General features: G+C 35.8%; 1 protein-coding gene across 1 annotated transcript in view; it reads right to left on the bottom strand.

Annotated features, from left to right (window-relative positions):
* Dpy19l2 (dpy-19 like 2) overlaps nucleotides 1-16,784 on the bottom strand; it is a 96,865-nt gene that overhangs the window by 29,595 nt on the left and 50,486 nt on the right. Inside the window, exons 13-16 of the mRNA XM_028872566.2 lie at nucleotides 12,074-12,154; nucleotides 8,299-8,400; nucleotides 5,252-5,323; nucleotides 2,706-2,752 (exon numbers count right to left, since the gene is read on the bottom strand). Coding sequence (XP_028728399.1) covers nucleotides 2,706-2,752; nucleotides 5,252-5,323; nucleotides 8,299-8,400; nucleotides 12,074-12,154 — 302 coding nt within the window. The remainder of the gene's footprint in view (nucleotides 1-2,705; nucleotides 2,753-5,251; nucleotides 5,324-8,298; nucleotides 8,401-12,073; nucleotides 12,155-16,784) is intronic.

Genomic DNA, 16,784 nt, shown 5'->3' with positions numbered 1-16,784 from the left:
ATGACACTGTATTACTCATCAAAGGAAAAATCCACCAAAATGATATTGCACTTCTTTACTATCTGTGCACCAAACAAAAGGGCACCAAAGTTCATTTTAAAAAGCCACTACTACATCTTAAATCACATATAAAACCTCACACAGTGATAGTGGGTGACTTTAGTACACCATTCTCGCCAACAGACAGGTCATCCTGGTAAATACTAAATAGAAAATGCTAAAGGTAACTGATGTCATAAACCAAATGTACCTATTTACAAAACATTTCACCCAAACAAAAAAGAGTGTACCTTCTTCTCAGCACTTCATGGATCTTTCTCCAAAACTCACCACTTACTGGGACACAAAGCAAGTCTCAACAGTTAAAAGAAAGTTTAAATAACACCCCATCTGACCATGAGAGACTAAAGCTGGGTATCAATAACAACATAAATAATAGAAAGCTTACAAACTCATGGAAACTAAACAACTCACTATTGACTGAAAATGGATTAAGACAGAAATTAAGAAAGAAATAAAAAAACTTTTTAGAATGCTGGGCAGTGGTGGTGCACGCCTTTAATCCCAGCACTTGAGAGGCAGAGGCAGGCAGATCTCTGTGAGTTCAAGGCCAGCCTGGGCTACAAAGTGAGTTCCAGGAAAGGCACAAAGCTACACAGAGAAACCCTGTCTGAAAAAAAAAAAAACCTTTTTAGAAATGAATGAAAATGAAAATAACCTTATGGGATACATTGAAGGTTGTTTTAGGAAGCAAGTTCATAGCACTAAGTGCCTACATTAAAAAAATAGGAGAGCTCATATTAAAAAACATAGCAGCACACCTGCAAGCTCAAGAACAAAAAGAAGAAATAATAGCCTAAAGGAATAGACTTCAAGAAATAAATAGGCTAAAATCAACAAAATAGCTACAACAACAAATACAAAGAATCAATGAAACAAAGAGTAGTTGGTTGAGAAAAATCAATAAGAATAACAAACCCTTAGCCAAATTAACTAAAAGGCAGAAAGAGAAAACCCAAATTAATAAAAATGGAGTTGAAAGGAGGAACATATCAGCAGACACCTAGGAAATCCAGAGAATCATAAGGACATATTTTAAAAACCTGTACTTCACACCACATTGTAAACCTAAAAGAAATGGACATTGATACCAACCACCAAATTTAAATCAAGATCAGATAATCGATTTAAATAGACCCGTAATTCCTGGTGAACACAAGCATTATCACTCTCTGCTTTCTGACTGTGCATGCAATGTCCCACTGCCTGCTCCTGTGGCCATGATGGACTGTGTCCCCTGGGAAATTAAGATAATAAACTCTTCCTTCCTTACGTTATTTTTGTCAGAGTATTTTGTCACAGCAATGAGACAATTAAGCAATACAATGATTTCTGTGTAAAACAGAAAAATAACTGAGAAATTTTGAATAGTTTTCTTTTTGATATAGATAATATTTATAACCAACAAATGAACACAGAATACTGGAAAGTTTTATATAGTTGTATAAATTATAAAAATGTATAAACATTCCAAAATTCATATATAAATTATTGATTCATTTCCTGCTTCAAAATGTATAGCATGAATATCATATATAAAAGTTTATTATTGAAGAAGAAATAAGTCACTAAGAAGAAATATAATAAACAGACCTTGAAAAGAAAAAACTTCACTTTCAGCTATATAGTTGATAAAAAAGACTTCCTTATTCTGAATTACTGCCTTCCACTCATTTGCCCCCACAAGTCTTTCTTTTTTCACATTTCATCACTTTGCAAGTATCTGAGGACACTTTTCATATCTCTATCAGTTACATTTCAAACAGTGAAGTGTTCCACGTCCCTTCACGCATTTCTTATGGAAGGGCTTATCAAGGAAACTTATTTAGAATGTCATGACACACTTCTCCAGCTTCCATCTGACTCACATGAAACAGAATGTACATATGAGCACCCTGCTTCAAAAATGATTTCAACCAATGCTCTCAAGGTCTTATATTAGTATCTCTGGCAACCAGACAAATCTGCTAATAGAAAAAAAAATACAAGCATACAGTATACAAGGCTTGAGAAGACACTCAGTACTCTTGGCACAATTTTTCTGTCAATATAAACTATCCAAAAAATAAAGAACGTTAAGTAAAATTAAGTGATATAATTACTACTACAAAGTAGTTTGAAATAACGTTTCTTCAGAATGTATTTTTCTCAACTGTGTGTGATATGAATTGTATTACTTTTCATTGGCCCCTGTCTGTGCTTGATTCTAGCAATTTTACTGGAACCACTAAAAATGTGATACAACAAATATTTTTAAAAATAAAATTTGGCAAAACATTTAACATTTAATAAATATTTAGAAATATAACAATTATTTCTTTTCTCAAAGTTAAAAATAAGGATGGCTTAAATAAATCTTAAGCTATTTCTGTTTATTAACTTTAAATTCTGGTGATATATATGAAAATTAAGTATGTTTAAAATTTGAGCTATTTTAAAATGTAAATATCTTTAAAATGATTTTAAATATATAAACTAAATCCATAAGAGTAATATTTTTAAAAGAAAAAATCTAAATCTACTTCTTATAGTCTTTGTTAATCATAATGTTGAAGTAAACAATCGTTCGAAAAATTATTAAAATTTTAATAAGTTACTTAATAATGAACATACTATGATTTTTAAAACAACTGTGAAAGAGTTACCTTAGATAAGTGTTTGTGCATAAGACACATAAGATATCACGAACAATCTGTAAACAGAATCAATCGATGAGACTTCTCTACAACATACTGTGATATACTGAATACTCTAGCTCACTGCTATAAACCATCCATTCCACCAAGAAGGTTCTCTTCCTCTGCTTTGTTCATTCCTTTGCTTTTGTTTCTTTAGATATAAATGTCGCCCTGGCTTGGGTTGGCCTGGAGCTGGTGATCCCTGTGCCTCAGCCTCCACATCCTGAGATTACAGGTGTTACCATGAAAACCAACTTCTTTCGTGTTAAATAAGTTAAATAAATAAATAGTTCACTCCGAGCTTGAAATTATCAATTAAGGATAACAGCTTCCTGGTGTATTCAGTAGGAGTGGTAGAGTAAATCTTATGTCTATTTTGGCTCTAAAGTGCTTAGCTTTTAGAATGTGAAGAGCTACATACTAATACTGAAACTCTGTTTTAGCTGGGCAACAGATGATCTGAAAGGAGGGAGCCTCTACCATGCACTTTAGACAGTTTTAACCCCCACATTCTTCTCTTCCTCTTGTTCTTTCTCTTCCCTACTCATCTCTATTTCTGCTTTACTCAAAGCTCTAGATAGTTATTAAGTAAGTTGCTGATTCATCTGCTTTCTTGACTACACTTCTATCCAAGATAGCTGCTATATGAAGATTTTCAGTTCTTACAAAAAAAAATGTACCAGAGGATGGACAGGGAAGGAGGAAAAGAAAACGGGGGAAAATAAATGTGTAAGTTAAGCTGGACCACATTGGATTTACCATACAAACCAAAAAATCCATAGATACTTAAAAGTTTGTACTTCATAGAATACTAGCTTTAACTCAAATGAACGGGCAAATATATATAGTTGAATAGCTAATTGAGCTTTAATTGAAATAAAATTTAAGTATAGAAATTTTAATTTCACATATTAATTCAAGAGCATACTTCATAGAAAGATATTTCAAATTCAAGGAAAACATAAATGTAATATTAATTTAATATGTATCAAATAATATAAATAAAATCATAGTCATGTACTCAATCAGAGAAATTGAGGTTATCAATAATAAAATATCAGTTTGTAGGAATTTAATATTTATGCTTTCTCAGTAGAGTCATATTACATATGTCATCCTTATTCTATAAGGTCATTTTATACAAGTGAAAATCTAAATAAGCATCAGTTATATCCACAAAGTGAAAAATAAGCCACTCAGGGCAAAGAAAGAAGGAAGAATTGACAAGGAAGCAGGAAAGAGTGGAGCTTTAGTGACTACAAGTGTGTGTGTGTGTGTGTGTGTGTGTGTGTGTGTGTGTGTGTGTGTGTGTGAATGTACACATGTCTATCTATGTAGACACTTCAGTTTAGGCTTGCAGTGTTTGGATACTAATAAAATATTTGAGAGTGTCTGTGTCTGATTAAAAAAAATAGTACATCTAGTCAACCTTTGCTACACTGGATGGCTCTTCACTCAACAGTTACTTTCCACTTTAGCCCCTAAGCTTGAGTTGAGCCTGGCAAGAATGCTGTGGTCTACTTGGATGGAGTACAAACAGAAACAGTAAACTATCTTGCTTTGAGCTTGGGTGGACCAGGGCACAGGAGAACAGTAGCCTGTTGTCATCTAGCCCATTCCTCTTCTTCTCCTCTGTCCTGACTGCCCCCAGTGGAAAGGAGCCAAGTCAGGTGTAGACACAGAGGTGTAGACTTGGAGGGTGGTGCCTTCTTTATGCAAATGACTACTCATACTCTATGCTGAAACAGAGGGACAAGAAATGGGGTGTGGGAACTACATGGAGAAGACATGCAATTTTTAACTTTAAGTATAGAGAACTCTTTCAATGGGATCACAGCTGGAATTGTGGGTGGGGAATCATGTTATAGCTTCTGCTGAACAGGGAAAAATAAGCATGGGTTGACTTAAGACACTGCTAACAATATAAATAAAGATGGCTCCAAACCACTAAAGTGTAGGGATTTATGTCATTAAAGTCTTAAACCATGAAAATATGCCAGTGAATTTTTAAAGACAGTTTCTTTTAACATGATATGATCTTCTGATATAAAAGTAGTATATGTGTAAGGAAAGATTTTTTTTTTAGTGGTAGTGTAAATTTCTCCTATGCATAACTGCTCAAAATAGATGAAGACTTCTTTGGCTGTGTTTTTACACTCATCACTATACTTTCTACTCATGATGCATAATAAAGTTTTTATTTTTAGCTATGTGTGCAGTGTTTCATGTCCCACACCTGAGACTGTCTGGGAGTGGTCATGTTTCGCTTGTCCATCATGCCTTCAAGTATATGCAATTCTTTATATATAATCAATGATTGGTAAAAATCACCTTTGAAATAAAGTATCTTTAATAATGTGATTTTTAAAGTATAATACCAAAAAAGGCATAAGTAAAATTATTTAGACAGATAAAAAGAATTAAACCTAAAAGAAGGAAGGCATTTAAGCAATTAGCATTAATCTATTGTAGTTCTATCTGAACCCATTAAAAAAATGACAAATTTTACATACCTTTTTAAAGATAAAATATGTAATCACTATAACAAGTGGAAGTAATAAGGTCTTTGTGTATCTCAGTGGTGTCTGAAATATAGCAAATGATTCAAAATGGTTAATTATGAAATTTTACTTGAAGCAGTAAATATGTCAAACTGAGCCATAATGATATTTACTAAAGATTAAATTTCCTTGTCTTTAGCAAAATATATGCTTATCAATTTCCACAGTCTAATATAAGAATGAAATTATTAAAGTGGTTATAAAAAGAATCCAATAAAGACAGCAACCTGGAAGCTACTCTATGATGTGGTTAAGGGGTCAGCTTTAGAAATAATAGGCTATACTCCAAAGGCAGAGGGGAAGGAAATTCAGAAATTCAAAAAGACAGTGACAGACTAGCTGAGAAGATTGTCATTGTTTGTGGTGGTTGGGATGAGAATGGTCCTCATATGTTCATTTGAATGCTTAGTCATCACAGAGTGGTACTATTTAAAAGGATTAGGAAGTATGGGTTTGTTAGAGAAAGTGTGTCACTAAGGGGGTGGACTTTGAGGGTTCAAAAGCCCAAGCTAGGCCCCAGGGTCTCTTTTTTTCTCTCTTTTGCTGCCTGTGGATCCAAATGTAGAACTCTCAGCTACCTCTCCAGCACCATGTCTGCCTGCATGCTGCCATGCTTCCCATCATGATGACAATGGACTAAATCTCTGAAACTGTTAGCCAGCCCTAACTAAATGTGTTCTTATATAAGAGTTTGCCATGGTCTTGGTGTCTTGTCATAGCAATAGAATACTGACTAAGACAATCAACCAATAATTAACTCCAACTTTGTGGCTACCTGGTAGGTAGGGAGAGAGGAAGAAAAGCCCTGTCCAAAAGGAAAGCCAGCTGGCCCTGGCTTTAAGAAAACAATTGACAGTCCTAACCCCCAGAAAAGCCCCAAGCCCTCACATAATTCAAATATTAGACCTGAAGCTTTGAAATTGCTAGAGGGAAACACAGATAAACACTTCAATACATCGGCATAGGCAAGGACTTTCTGAAAAGGATTCCAGTAGCAAAGGAAATAATCCCAAGAATTAACAGATAGGCTATGCAAAATTTAAAAACTTCTACATGACAAAGGAAATGATTGTCAGAGCAAGCAGTAGTACAATATCAAATTATATGAAGAACTTCAAAAAAATGGACATCAAAATATCCAGCCAATAAATGAACTGATAAACTGAATAGATAGCTCTCCAAAAGAAGTGGAAATGACAATAGGTATTTGAAAAAGGGTCTGTGTTTATATCTTAGCAACCTCTTTCCAGTCAGAATGGCTATCATCAAGGAAACAATGCTGGAAAAGGTATAGAGAATGGGGAGACTACTGGTGGGGTGTAAATAAGAGCAGTCACTGTAGAAACTAACATAGATGTTCCTCAAATTGCTAAAAGTAGAACTACCAAAAGACCAGTACATATATCTATGGCATACCCAAAGAATTTTCAGCCAAGCTATCACAGAGATAAAAGCACATCCATGTCTATTGTTCCAGTTTACAAGAAATGGAACAAGACTAGGTTTCTATCAACAAATGAGTGGATAAAAATAATGTTATACACATGAAAGTAGAATTTTACACAGTAATTAGAAAAATGAAATCATACCATTTGCAGGAAAATGGAAGAAGTGGGGAATCATTTCTCTAATGAAATATTGGAGCATGTGCTTGTCTGTCTGTGTTAGTTACGAAAGAAGAAAAGGGACTATGGTAGAGGAAGAATGAGGAAGTGGCCAGTAACAATGGGCCATGGACCATGGAGAAGAGCAGTGGGGGAGGGAATGAATAAGAAAAAATATTAGGAAATATATATAATGTTTAATCTATAATCAAATCTATTGTTTTATATTAATTTGAAGATTAACTAAAATATCAATAGATAAAAAAATTATCCATAGAAACTATGAAGCTAGATCTGGTTATGTCTACATTTTCCTTTCTTTTGGGTGATATTTTTCTATATATGACACTAGGTTTTACATGTGTGTTAATAAATCCAGGTCCTACAGTCTCATTTTCTACACTGAAAAGTTCTATTCTTTATATTACTGTCTCTTAGACTAAGAAGAAAGTCCACCAGAGTAATTACAGAAAGCAGAGAGAGTGCAGAAGTGTCACCAGGCAGACAATTTTCTGGACCAGTTCTCATATGAGCTCACTTGCATGTCACTAATTATATCTACCTGCCATATGTGCAAGAAACAAGTCTTTTTTCCTCTCTGAAGTCCTACTGTGCCCTGCCTAATGGGGAATTAGTTGTCAACAAGAGTTTCTGAGTTAATGGGTAAGAAATAATAAAATTTTGTTACTATCTTAACTTAGAATTATAGCTATTAGGCAAGGACAGACCCAGAGACAACATTTCTAGTCTAAGAAGAAAAAGGAAGCCTCACATTGAGGAAGGACACTGTATTGGGGCTCAAAGACCCATCAGAGCCAATGTGCCTAGTTTTCTCTCACTGTAAATGGAAGAATTGTGTTATATAGTTACTGTGCTCTTAGTCTATGATCTTACAGCAAGGCAAAGCTTTAATGACAATGAGCTTGAGCTTTTTCAACTGGCGAATGGCATGCCATTCTGTAATGTAAGGTGTATTTGTTCACTAGTAGTTTGCTGATCTAGGCAATAACCTGTTACAAGTTTTTTTTGTAGTATTTAGGGTAATAATGCAGTGAGAGTGACTTTCTAAAAAAAAAAAAAAAAAAAAAAAAAGGATTTGAATTTCATTTCCCTAACTGGTCTCTCAGTGGCCTTGATTACTCAAAACAATATATTTTTTTGTAATAGCAGTGATCACTTTGATCAAATATTTTACCTCAATTAACTGATTTAACTGTCATCTAACCATCATCTATAGGCATTGATTTTAGAGGCAAAATTGGTGATAAATGCCATATGGCTAGCAGACATTAAAGGAAAATAGAATAAGTTGGGTGTTTCCCAAACCAAATGAAAATGAACAGAGAACAAAATCATTACATGTGCAGAGAATGAAAAGTAGAGAAACATTCATACCGCTTGTTCCATGAAGTCAAATTCAGGAGCACAGGTGTATATTAAGGTATCGAAATCTGTGTACCTTAAGATTCTGGCTGCTATGAGGTCACTCAGGCGAATCTGGAAAAAATAAAGCAAAATGAATGAAAATCACACAACAATATAGCTAGTAATGGATAAATGATATTGCCCAAGTGTAACAGAGTAGATAGATCCAAGATGCAGAAGTGTGCCTCAGAATCAAAAATCAAATGCAGAGGACTGAGGGTATTAGCAATGAGTTATCAAGACTACAGAAAATTAATAGGAATATCAAATGTGCTGGTTAGTTTTTGTTAACCTGACGATAAACTAAAGCCTTTTGGAAAGAAAGAACCACAATTGAGGAACTGCTCCTATCAGATTGTCCTGTGAGCATGTCTATGAAGCATCTTTCTAAATCAATGATAAGTGAAGGCCCAGCCTACCGTGGGTCAACCCCAAGACACTGGGTTGGAGAAGAAAACAAGATGAGCAAGCCATGGACAGCAAAATAGTAAGACGTTCTCCTCCTTGGTCTCTGCTTCAGTTCCTGCCTCCAGGTTCCTTACTGAGCTTCTGCTCTGACTTTCCTCAGTTATAAATTGTGACATGGAAACTAGATTAACTCTTTCCTCCCAAAGTTGTTTTGGTCAATGGTTTATAATGGCAACAGATAACAGTGGCATGAATATCATTAGCATAAATAATCACTTTCTAATTGGATTTAAGTCCTATTCCACAAGATGCAACCCATACCTGGCACCATTATTGGTCCAAGAAACTATGTCTAGACAAGTCATAGACCCTAGGGGTGATCCTGGTGCTATTACATTGCCAAATGGGCATAGTATTAAGCTGACTCCTCGTGCCATATGGTTATACCCATAGATCAATACATCTCTCAACCATCAACTGAAATACTTCTATTTGCAGTAAATAGTGATTAACACAGAGACCCACAACTATCCAAGGGACAGAAAATAAGAGACTGCAGAATGCTCAGCCCTCCAAAGGTTTAGGGATCATTGTGGAAGTTAGTGCAAAGTGTAGGAGGAGGAGAGGTTGATGGCTAGAAGAAAGCTTTAGACACAGCAGGGTAGTGGCACATATGGACTTACAGCAGTTGTGACACCATATACAAACCTTGTGCAAGGCCAAGTCAGACCAAATCCCAGCATGGACAAGGGAGTTGGTCACACAATCCCAATCCCTAGCCAAGGAGTGACTAGAAACTGTTAGCTGCTGGGAGATGGAGAGATCGTTTTCTTTCTTTTTCTTCCTTCCTTCTTCCCTTCCTTTCCTCCCTCCCTCGCTCTCTTCCTCCCTCCCTCCCTCCCCCTCTCTCTCTTTCTTTTGTGGGGGTGTGTTTCAAGACAAGGTTTCTCTGTGTAGCACTGGCTGTCTTGGAATTTAGTAGACCAGGATGGCCTTGAACTCACAGAGATCCATCTGCCTCTGCCTCCTGAGAGCTGGGATTAAAGGCATGCACACCACACCAGGCTATAATAGTTTTCTTAAGACTGTAGCCCTTAGAAATTTGACCAAGCACACATTCAAGACTAATTGGACACATAAACTAGTTTTGAGGGGTGTAAAAATAAAAAGACAAAAATTGTGTGGGTGGGGATGGGGAGTGAATCTGAGATGAGTTGAGGAGGGGAGGTGAAACTTGAAATTCTCAAAGAACTAATACAAAAATAGATGGTAAGAAGTGGAAAGAAGTCAGGAAAAAAATAACAGTGATGGTAAGGCTAAAGCCAGTGTTTGCCTAGAATAAACTAGTTCGTGACATTTATAATCACATAATTTGTGGGGGAATAAACACTTTCAGTTCACTTTTCACTATACACTATAAATCATAAACATTTCTAGGTATTAGAGTTTTCACAAAGCCATACGTGCTGGCTGTGTTTAGTACTTATTGATTTCAGACATCCATTCATCCCTTAAGCATGAGAACCCTTCTCATAGGAAACACAACTACACATTCTATTTTGACTTAGTTACTTGGCACCATCAATCAAACCCAGTCTAGAAGCCTTGCTTTCTACCACCAATGAAACAATTACTTTTCCACTGTGAGATATTTGACATATGAAACCTTAACTCAAATTTCCTGAGAGGCAAAGAAACAATTTTAACAACGCTGATGATTATCAGCATTTACACTAGCTTAAAGAGTCCTCTTATTGGCCTATACTGAGGATTTTTCTCAAAGATACTCACCATTTTTTAATTTAAAATAATCCTGACAACTAATAATTTGTTTAAAATACTAAAATTTTACATCTAGTGGATATCACATAGGGAAAGTCTTTTAGGACTACTATCAGACCATTAATTATGAATTTATAATCTAATAATTTATCATAAAATTATTGAACATCTTTTCACTTCATCCTATAGCAATGTGTATGTTTCTTTATAGATTTACAGAGCTTGAGTGAGAATATGGAAAAAGGTGAGAAATAAAATTACCAGCCTACCAAATGGATAAGTAATGTAAAAGTCTAAATAAAGTTAAGTAAAAAAAAAAAAATATGCCTTACTAACAGAAAACTAAAGGTAATGAAGAAAACTGATGTCACACATCCCAGAAAATAGAAACAACAGATGTACCTAGGAATCCATATTTACCATATCAGTAAGTACAAAATAGGATTTACGTGTAGAAATTCTTTTATGTGAGTGTAAACCATTTCATTGGCCATTCCCACCACCTGGCCTTTTACAGAAGCAGTGCTATAATTAGTTGCCAAAGGTAATATGATTCTGTGCTGGCTGGGCTCCTACTGAACAGTGCCAGATAAAGAAAATTTCATTCTACAGTTTCTTCTGTTATGTTCATATATGCTTATTTCTTAAAAGAAAGTGCTAGACTCCAAAAAGCCAGCTCATGCACTAGGGACAGATCCCAATCCCACTGCATGGAGGCACCCTAAACAGTTCAAGCTAAACAATTGTCTCGCTTATCCAGAGGGACTAGTCCAGTCCCATGGAAGCTCCTCAGCTATCACTTTGTGCATCCTTGGTAGAGGGAGGAGGGGCTTTGACCTGCCTCAACTGAATGTATCAGGCTCTGCTGACTCCCCATGGGAGACCTTGCCTTGGAGGAGGTGGAAATGGAGGGGTAGACTGGGGGGGAGGCTCGGGGGCAAGAGGAGGGAGGACAGGGGAATCTGTGGTTGGTATGCAAAATGAATAGAAAATCTCTTAATTAAAAAAAAGAAAGTACTAAAAATCGAATGTGTATCTATGCATATTTGGGAGTTAGGCCTTGAAAAGGGACTTTCATGAAATTATTTGATGTAAACAAATAAATATCAAATCACAGATAAAGAATCCATATACATTTTCTAGAGGATAAAAAGACAAAGACACAATAAAAATAGTCTTATTTTTAAATACAACACATAATTTTAGCCTCTAATATTAAATTAGTAAAACTATTTTGAAAAAATTTAAAGGTCTGTATTTCAAAGATAAGTAGGTACTGGTCATACATTATCACCTGCAAAAAGGAAAAATTATCATTATGCAAATATTCATCTTTAGCTGCAATATTATAAGTTAATACCAAGGGAATTTGTAGTTTTGTCTCTAGAGGACTGAGACAGCAGCCACTAACACATTTTCCCTGGGCATTTATTATCACTCTGCAGAAAACATGCTTGGCCTCTGGACAAAGGAAGACACACAAACAGATGGCTTCAAATTCTTATCCAGTTGTGCATCTTTAGAAAGTTTAATGTTTCAAGTAGAAAGTACTTACATGGTCTGAAACGCCACAGATTTTAGATGTCAGAAATTTCAAAATAATTGTTCCACTCCACCAAGCACAGCCTTGGATTAGCTAGAAAATAAAGAGAATTTGGCTTTTAAAAATAACATAGGACTGAGTTAGAATATTCAATGATGCCCACAAGTAGCAGCACAAAACTAAATCATGTTGAGATGCACTCATGTGCTATGTGGAGTGAACAGAAAGAAAAGGAAAGCCGACTTACCATTTTGCATATTGTCAAGGAATGAAATTTGATGACACTGTCACACTGTGATAAAGGACCTAAAAAAAACACCAGGACACTACATACCCTAAATCTGAATATAATTGTAAAGAACAAGAAACTTCCTTTTAATCTCTTTGAAGACAGAGAGAGTTTTATTCCTAAACATTACTGTCAGCTAAAGGCTAAGGCTCAGAGAAGTATTAGAGGAGCAGGATAAGAACTATGGTAAGATCCCAAGGTTGGAGAGGAGGGTAGCTCAAGTGAGTCTTCTGGATGTGACAGGGACAGGACTACTTCATTCAAGAACTCACAGCTATGGCTGACTGAACAGGACCTGAACAAATCAAGCCAGCCTACATTTTAGTATGATTGGGGAATGAGTTCCCAAGCCCAATCCCTAGCTGAGGAGCTGTAGACAGATAGCTGATGGTTTCTGTGGAAGAGTGAGTCAATCCTCTTTGAGAGTGTGGCCCCTGGCCCTTCAACAACACTGCAGTAGAGGGCCACATGCCCTGATGTGTGTGAGTAGTACATATTGGGCTCCATAGGTTATTAAAAAGAAAAAAAAAAAGCACCTGAAATTGAGGGATAAGAAGATGGAGGTAGATCTGGGAAGAGTTAGTGGGATAAGTGTAGTTAGTGTGATCGAAATACATTATATGAAATTCTCAAAAAACTAATAAAAATGTTTTATCAACTATTTTTCACTGCTCTTGCATGAATATGAGTCTTTCTTTAAGAAAAGAAAATTTTCTTGTATCTAAACTTTCAGAGCTAGGATCCACAAATAAGAAAGAACAAAGCGGTGTTTGTCTTTCTAGATCTGGGTACCTCACTCAGTACAGGTTCTGGTTCCATCCATTTACCTGAAAGCTTCATTTCCTTCTTCTTTACAGAGAAATAGTATTCTGAAGTGTAAACGCATCACATTTTCGTTACCTATGCATCAGCTGAAAGATGTATAGGCTTGTTCCATTTCCTAGCTGTCATGAGCAGGGCGGCAGTGAACAAGGCTGAGCAAGTGTCTATGGAGTAGGATGTCAAGTCCTTGGACATGTGCCAACGGTTGGTAGAGCTGGGTCATATGGAAGACACATTTCTAGCATTTGGAGGATTCTCTAGTGACTGGGCTGGTTTGCAATCCCACAGTGAACCAGGGCTCCCTTTCCTCACCGCCTCACCAGCAATTGTTGTTATACTTTTCTAGATTTTAGCCATTCTGACTGGAGTAAGCTGAAATCTGAGAGTAATCTGAATTTATATTTCCCTAATTTTAAGGATAATGTGTGATAAACACATTGGGGGATATTTTTAGCCTTTCATTCCTTTTGTGAGAACCCTTTGTTCAGAGCCATAGTCCACATTCCTTCGTTGGGTCACTTGTTTTCTTGACTCTTTTTTATTTGAATAGAATCAAGCTGTAACCAACCTGGAAGCCTTCTCACTAGGAACTAGCTTTTACAGTACTAGAAATAGATTCCAGTCAGAGAAAATTTTAAATCTAAAAAATTCCTAACATGAAACATCCAGGAAATCTGGGACACTATGAAAAGAGCAAACATAAGAATAGGAATAGAAGAAGGAGAAGAAGCCCAGCTAAAAAAAAAAAAACAGAGGATATATTTAACAAAATCATTGAGAAATTTTTCCTAACCTAAAGAAGAACATGTCTATAAAGGCACAAGAAGCTTGCAAAACACCAAATAGATTGGATCAGAAAAGAAAATCCCCTTGCCACATAATAATCAAAACACTAAACATACAGATCAAAGAAATAATATTAAATGAGGCAAAGAAAAAAGGCCAAGTAAAATACAAAGGCAGACCACTTAGAATCACACCTGACTTCTCAGTGGAGACTCCAAAATCCAGAAGGGCCTGGACTGATGGCTTGCATACTCTAAAAGACCATGAATGCCAGCCCAGGCTTACCCAGCAAAACTGTCAATATCCATAGTTGGAGAAAACAAGATATTTCATGACAAAGTCAAATTAAAACAATATCTATCCAAAAAACTCAGGCCTACAGAAGGTACAAGAAAAAAAAAACTCAACCCCAGGAAGTTAACTACATACACAAAAACACAGGCAATAGATACTCACACCAGCAAGGAATACCTAAAGAAAGTAAACACACAAAACAGACACAGACACAAACATACACACACACACACACACACACACACACACACACACACAGACATACTACCATCACCAACAACAAAATAACAGGAATTAACAATCATTGGTCAAGAATGAAATGACAAATTTCTTGATAGATACCACTTATCAAAATTAAATCAAGATCAGATAAACAATTTAAGTAGACTGATAACTCATAAAGAAATAGAAGCAGTCATTAAAAATCTCTCAACCCCAAAAAGCCCAGGGGCAGATGGTTTTAATGCAGAATTCTACTAGACTTTCAAAGAAGACCTAATACTAATACTCTTCAAATTATTCCATAAAATAGAAACAGAAGGAACATTGTCAAATTCCTTCTATGAGGCTACAGTCACCCTGATACCCAAACCACACAAAGACTCACTAAAGAAAGAGTATTACAGATCAATTTCACTCACAAACATTGATGCAAAAAATTAGCAATAAAATACTAGCAAATTGAATCAAGAACACATCAAAAAGATCATCCACCATGATCAAGTAGGCTTCATCCCAGAGATTCAGGGTTGGCTCAACATATGAAAATGTAATCACCTGTCAATGTAATCCACCATATAAACAAACTGAAAGAAAAAAATCACATGATCATCTTATTAGCTGCTGAAAAAGCTTTTGACAAAGTCCAATACCCCTTCATGATAAAAGTCTTAGAGAGATCAGGGATACACGGGGCACAGCTAAACATAATAAAAGCAATATAGTGCCAATTACCAACATCAAATTAAATGGAGAGAAACTCAATGCAATTCCACTAAAATCAGCAACAATACAAGTATGTTCATTCTCTCCATATCTATTTATTATTGTACTTGAAGTTCTAGCTAGAGTAATAAGACAACTAATGGAAATCAAGGGGATACAAATTGGAAAGGAAGAAATCAAAGTATCATTACTCACAGATGATATGTTAGTATGCATAAGTGACCTCCAAAACTCTGCTAGGGAACTCCTAAAGCTGATAAACACCTTTAGTCAAGTGGCAGAATACAAGATTAACTCAAAAAAAAAAGTAGCCCTTCTACATACAAATGATAAATTGACTGAGAAAGAAATCAGAGAATCAACACCCTTTACAATAGCCTCAAATATTATAAAATATCTTGGTTTAACTCTAACTAGGAAAGTGAAAGACCTGTGTGACAAGAACTTCAAGTCTTTGAAGAAAGCAATTGAAGAAGGTATCAAAAGAAGGAAAGATCTCCCATGCTCATGGATTGGTAGGATTAAATAGTAAAAATGGCCATCTTACCAAAAGCAACATATTCAATGCAATCACCATTAAAATTCCAACACAATTCTTTACAGACCTTGAAAGAAAAATACTTAACTTCATATGGGAAAAAATCCAGAATAACCAAAACAATACTGTACAATAAAAGAATTTCCAGAGGTATCACCATCCCTGATTTCAAGCTCTACTACAGAGCTATAGTAATAAAACCACAGAGTGCTGGCATAAAACAGAGAGGTGGGTAAATGGAATGAATCATTTGGAAAGACCCACCTGTAAATCCACACACCTATGGACACCTGATTTAAAAAAAGAAGAAGAAGAAGAAGAAGAAGAAGAAGAAGAAGAAGAAGAAGAAGAAGAAGAAGAAGAAGAAGAAGCCAAAATTATACAATGGAAAGGAGAAAGCATCTTCAACAAATGGTGCTGGTCTAACTTCATGTTGGTATGTAGAAGAATGCAAATTGATCCATATCTATCACCCTGCACAAAACTCAAGTCCAAGTGGATCAAAGCCCTCAGCATAAATCCAGATACACTGAACCTGAGAGAAGAGAAAGTGGGAAATAATCTCAAGTGCATTGGCACAGGAGACAACTTCCTGAACAGAACCTCAATAGCACAGGCACTAAGATTGATAATTAATAAATGGGACTTCATGAAATTGAAAAGCTTCTGAAAGGCAAAGGATACCATCAATAGGAAAAAGCAGTAGCCTACAGAATGGAAAAAGATCTTCACCAACCCCACATCCAACAGAGGGATGATTTCCAAAATACATAAAGAACTTAAGAAACTATAAACCAACAAACCAAATAATCCATTTTAAAAAATGGAGTACAGATCTAGATGCAGAATTCTTGATAGAGGAATCTCAAATGGCCAAGAAACACTTAAGTGTTCAACATCCTTTGCCATCAGAAAAATGCAAATCAAAATGACTCTGAGATTCCATCTTACACCTGTCAGAATGGCTAAGATCAAAAACACAAGTGACAGCTTATGGTGGAAAGGAAGGGGAGCAAGGGGAACACTCCTTCATTGCTGGTGGGAGTACA

The sequence above is a fragment of the Peromyscus leucopus genome, chromosome 7 (genome assembly GCF_004664715.2).
Source record: "Peromyscus leucopus breed LL Stock chromosome 7, UCI_PerLeu_2.1, whole genome shotgun sequence".
NCBI classification, from domain to species: domain Eukaryota; kingdom Metazoa; phylum Chordata; class Mammalia; order Rodentia; family Cricetidae; genus Peromyscus; species Peromyscus leucopus.
The sequence above is the reverse complement of the archived record's forward strand: the minus strand, read 5'-3'. Positions and strand labels throughout refer to the sequence as shown.